At 30.1% G+C, this 5,782-nt stretch overlaps 1 protein-coding gene across 1 annotated transcript; it reads left to right on the plus strand.

Annotated features, from left to right (window-relative positions):
• The first annotated feature begins 326 nt into the window (after positions 1 to 326).
• On the plus strand, positions 327 to 5,142 carry LOC133800273 (transcription initiation factor TFIID subunit 5-like). Its single transcript, XM_062238230.1, has 9 exons — positions 327 to 363; positions 461 to 530; positions 612 to 651; positions 992 to 1,150; positions 1,225 to 1,301; positions 1,916 to 2,032; positions 3,516 to 3,556; positions 4,226 to 4,271; positions 5,131 to 5,142. Exons 4-9 carry the CDS (start codon positions 1,111 to 1,113, stop codon positions 5,140 to 5,142), a joined length of 333 nt encoding a protein of 110 aa, XP_062094214.1. The 5' UTR covers positions 327 to 363; positions 461 to 530; positions 612 to 651; positions 992 to 1,110.
• Positions 5,143 to 5,782: the final 640 nt, after the last annotated feature.

The following is a 5,782-nucleotide window of genomic DNA, read 5'->3' on the forward strand; positions in this document are numbered from 1 at the left end:
TTAATGCAACATAATTCTATGCGGGACTTGAAAAGAGTTCTAAAATTTTACTAGATAAGGATATACAACTTTCTTTCATAGCATGTGCTTCCAAACAATTCTCATTGGAACTAATGAAAATAAATTTTGGTAAGGAAACCTTTGAAAATATTTTAATCTGAACTAGTTAAAAAAAGGGAAATCTACCACTGTTTTTGTAATGTTAACTTTTGATCTAGGTTATTTGATTAATCTTTTATTTTGTTGCTTCAGTTCAGTAGAGGTTGAGCAGTTTATACTTGATGACTTGAGAAACCGTGTACAGCTGAGAAGTGTTGCTCTGCCATCCGTTAGTTTTTATACATTTATCAATGCACATAATGGGTATTGTCTTCGATTTTTTTTCGGTTCAACATTATCTTTCTGTTTTAGTAAAAAAAAATTTCTCAATTTCTTATCTTCCTTGTTTATCTTTTTCTAGTTTAAACTGTTCAACTATACCCCCTGACGGGTCATTGGTTGCTGCTGGATTTTCAGATTTATCGCTGAAGGTTTGTTCTTGATTACATTTTCGTTGCATGTGACATGTCAATTGTTTGTGTTTTCTACTAAATTTGGTACACATTGTGCAGATTTGGGATATGGCAAAGCTTGGGCAACAAGCTGTTGGTTGTAAGTCAATCCTCTGTTTCTACTGTGTTGAGATATTCTTGTACATAAATCAAAGTTAAAAAAAAGATATGCACGTGTTTTACAGTGTATAAATTAGTCTAGGATATATAGACACACAATTTAAGCCTTCATAAATTGCTAGGTTTTTTCGGCTGTAAGTGCAACAAACATTTGGTTAAAAATTTACTGGCAGTCATGGAGTTAAAAGCTAGTTAAGGATGGTAATATCTCTTTAGGTTTATTAAAGCTATGTTAGTTTGTTGACAAGTATGTTTTGTTTGCTCTGTATTCTGTATTTTGGTCAAAGCAGATCTTATTTTTAAAATACTGCTGCTATCAGCTGTTTTGTAGGGTGACGATGATGCAAATCCAAATGAGTTTGGTTCAAATGGAGGAAAAAGACCCTATACCTTATTTCAGGGGCACTCAGGACCAGTTTATTCAGCTTCTTTTAGTCCTATGGGAGATTTTATACTTTCCTCTTCAGCCGATTCAACAAGTACAGTCATCTATTCTCTCTCCCTCTTTCCCTCTTTGTTTTGTTTATGAAAGAATTACATTGTTTTCGTGCAGTTCGGTTATGGAGCACTGAACTAAATGCAAATCTTGTTTGCTACAAGGGTCATAATTACCCAGTATGGGATGTACAGGTATATCTCATCATTTTCAGTTGTAAATTGTTCATATTAGCAGTTCTTTTGCACCTCTGCTGTTGATTTGACATGAAATGAGTGGCCAATATATATATGTGTGTGTGTGTGCATTCTCCTTTTTAGTTTCCTTTCTTGGCCACTTAAACATTTGCCCTCTATTTGGAATTTGGATTCTAGGATGGAAAAAAGAAAATCCAAAAGATTTTTTTTTTCTCTCTTGTTTGGATTCAAATAAAAATTGAGATTTTTTTGTGAGAAAAAAATGAAAGTTAAATTTAGTGCAATTTTCTAAAATTTATAACTTTTATAAATATATTCAATAAGGTGTTATAGAATTTTAGATTTTCCTCTACTTTACTTTTTTTTTCTCTAAAAAAGAATTTGCTTCTTTAAATTCAAGTTAAAAAAAAAAAGCGATATTAGGGGTATTGGTTTTACTTTTGTACCTATTCAATTACTTGTGTTATTACTATTTTCTGCCATACAATTGTTTTGATTTCTTTACTTTGTCTCTTCTCTTTCCCTTCACCACATTAAATAATGGTCATCTTTCCTTAGTAATGATTTTAATGTTATATATTAACTTCTTTGGTTATGAATTCTCGGAGCAGTATAGTCCTGTAGGACACTATTTTGCTAGTGCATCACACGACCGGACAGCAAGGACATGGTCTATGGAAAGAATACAACCTTTGCGAATAATGGCAGGGCATTTATCTGATGTTGATGTTAGTTTCTCTCTGACTTTATTACGTGTTATAAAAGGGAAGTAGTATTGCTTTGATGTTATTTATATTGTTGAACAACAACAACCTTAATCCAAAAGAGTGCTTTAATGTTGTCTAAACTTACTGATCTAGTCTAGTTCTTATACACTAATTCTGATTGAGGTTTCATTTATCATTATCAGTGTGTGCAATGGCATGCCTATCTCATTTCCCTTGTATTGAAGCATTTATCTATCTCATTTCAACATTTCATGTTTAAGGTGTAAAATTTGAGCCTCTCTCTGTCATTTTAGATTTTCTCTAGAAATCCAAGTCTCATCTTTTTTTTTTTTCTGCAATTTTGGGTAAAATCTGAATCTTAATCTCATATTATAATTGTAGCTCTCTCTATAAAATTGTCTACTATATTCATATCTATGTTAATGAAGCAACTAGTAAATTGTTGAAACAATAAATTGCTGCTAGCGTAAATTGTTGAAATATTCTCTATGCCTCAATCTCTTTTTGCTATGCAATCTCCTTTGCTTATGAGTAATTTTATTGATTTGATTTATCAATTTTGAAAAACTAATTATTATAATAGTATAACTTGTAGCTTTTATGTTGTCATGATAAATTTGCCAAAGGATCATTAAGTGTTGACTGCTTAGGATACTTTTTGTACTCACCTTTGATGACACTTGATCATTATAATATTACCTAGAAAGATTCAAAAGATCATTAAAATGTGGTACCTGTTAGGCCAATTTTTACAGCTACTAACTGTTTTGGTTAGTTAGTTGTTCATTGTAACTAATTATTGTTATTTTGTAGATTAGTTACCTTATTAGTTTTGGTCTTTTCTGTATATATACTCTTTTGTATCATTACTTCATTAATGAGAATTGATTCTATTCATTCAGTCACTAAGTTTCCTTACAATACCTACCACCAATGAGGAAAAAAAACATTTACTAAATTGTTATTTTGGTAATTTTAAACACAATATCTTATGGTGCTCAAGTCCCTGCAATCCTAATAGTGCCCACCCTAAAGTGAGAAGCTTTTTCACTAACCTCTATTAAATACTTGACCTGCCTTTGCTCATTGCCTTTTTTTGTAATGTTATAACTCCTTTTTTTTTTCTTTCTTTCTTTCTCCTTTTTTTTTTGGCTAAGCTTACTTTTCTGCTGTATTAATACCAAAAAATTAAAATTTGAGTTAGCACCTATAATCAATTGCTATCTTCACTGTAGGGATCTGATTTCTTCTTCTTTCATGTAGTTAGAAAATATTTCTAGCTTTTTTTTTTTAACTTTCTTTGGTTTTGATGAGTCTTTGATCTGAGTGGTGTGTACATATTAAAGATCATAATAAGGATGCTGAAATGTAAAACATTTTCAACCATATCATCAAACTAAAGGCTTATGCCTGCATTAGATTTTGAAATATCTGAAAGGGTATGTACCAACTATGTCCTGAACCTTTATATTGGTGTTTGCAGATAACAAGGGATACTAGTGGAGTTCCTAAGGTTCTTACAAGGTTAGATGCACCATGACATAATATGAGAGCTAGAGATCCTTTTGTCTGTGAAATGAGAATTTAAATTTTTCATGTTTCTTAAATTTGTTATTCTATTTTATTACTTCTCTTACTTTTATTTTTGTTATAATATTATGCTAACTTCAGACACAATTTAAGTGTTAGAATATTGAATTTATTGTATGTGAAACTCAAGCAGAAATTTCTTCTATACCTCTTCTACTGCCTTATCTTTACAGGGTTGTATGAACTCATTATTAACTTGTTAAAACAGTAAAATACAAATATACTGAAACATATTGATATACATTCACTGTATTCTCTTAATGGCAGCAAGTTGTTTGACAAGTTTGATTTTATTTGCATTGTATTCTCTTTTCTTATTTATAGCTTTGGTAAGTTATAGTTTATATGATAGTTATGGGATTGGCTTTGCATTCACTTGTTATATTATTTATTTATTTTAGTTTTCATCTTGCAGTTGTTCCCAAGCTTTGTTTGAATCTTCATTTTGTTTTCTATTATGCTTATTTATATTTGGATTTCTGAATTCTGTTTTGTTCATGTTGATTATAGTCAGTAATGATTTAAATGGGGCTAATTGTATGTTAGGTTTGTGGCATTAGCTCTCCAAACCTGACTGCTTATCTTTCTCTATTTATTTTTCAGAGAGTTTGAACAAGTTCCCTCAAAGGAAACTAGTACGCCATCTGGGGTTCATAGTCAAGCACAACAATCTGAAGAACAGCTACAACAACAGCAACAATAGCATTAGCAGCAGCAACAACATCATCCAAACTATAGTTTGAAGTAAAAAATGTTCAAGATTATAAAACTTTATTATGTTATGCTTTCAAACTTAAGTTAGAACTAATATCTTATGAAGTAGACACATTCATGGTTTGAATTAGTTATTTTTTAATGTAATACTTATGGTTTATCAATTTATTGAGAATTACATTTTATGATTAATTTTGTTTTTTTTATCAAAATACAATAATGAAGATCTTTTAATTAAAAACAAACCATATAAGTATACTTATTAAAATAAAATTTAAAATATATTATCCACACTAAAGTAACAAAATTTTATTACTATATGTTACGATTTAAAAATATATTATAAGCGAAACAAATCGTTATGATTTATATAATATAACAAACTAAAAATGCTATCAAAATAATTAAATGTAATAGTTGAAAAGTGTTATGAAAAAAGTACAAGATTAAACTTCAAATTTATAACCAAAAACTCTATCTAAATGTTATTATTTGAATATTATAGCACCTAAAAATGTGTTATAGAATAGTTTAAGATAACACCGAACATAACATTCAAAAACTGTTATAGAAAAGACTGGACTTTTAATAACAGGGGCTATGTTAGCATTTTCAGAAGTGTTATCAATAGTCCCAGTTAGCAGGTTTTAAGTGTTATGAATACTGTTTTTTCTTGTAGTGTTATTTAGCTTTATATTGTCCCAATTTGTTTATAAAGAGAAGTTTTATATTGCAAATATTCAGTACTTACCCAAAGTCATTTCTGGATTATTTGTTTACATATTTTCGTGCAGCTCAAGAATTAATAAACTGGAAACAGGATCCTTAATATCATTAATTGTTGTTTCCTTTTTGAGCTTGTTTTTTATCTGACATTGGTCTGAGCTGTCTCCACCAAAATCGTATCTGTCGGATCAGCATCTTCTAAAAAACGCAACTCTTCATCAATAAAGAATATCTTCAATTATTCTTGCCTTTATTAGAAGAATTTTTTCTCAGCCTTTATGAGCACGAAAAATGACTCTATAAATAGGGCTCTAAAGGGAGTGAAAAAAGTGAACTCTTTTGTGCGTAATTTGTGAGTGTATTGTAATATTTGTGAGAGTTTCTTATTTGTATTCAAGATCATAGTATTCACGTGATCTTGTAGAAATATGAGTGTTTAGTTTTTTGTGGTGAGTTTATACCACATACATGAGTGAATACACATTGTAATTTGAACACAACGTTTATAATCTTCGGGAGAAGATTTTTACAAGCCTTGCGTTGGGAGGATGCAAGAACTCGCTGGCCATTAAAGGGAGTTCAAGTGGTTGAGCGTTTCAATCAAGATCAGATTAGTGAAGAGAAGTACAACAAAGTTGCGGCAAATCTCAAGAGGGAGTCTTGTTTTGTTTAAGTCAATATTTTATACTTGTGATTCTTTATTAATTGGTTTTATTCTCT

This window comes from Humulus lupulus, chromosome 9 (genome assembly GCF_963169125.1).
Source record: "Humulus lupulus chromosome 9, drHumLupu1.1, whole genome shotgun sequence".
In the NCBI taxonomy this organism is placed as follows: Eukaryota; Viridiplantae; Streptophyta; class Magnoliopsida; order Rosales; family Cannabaceae; genus Humulus; species Humulus lupulus.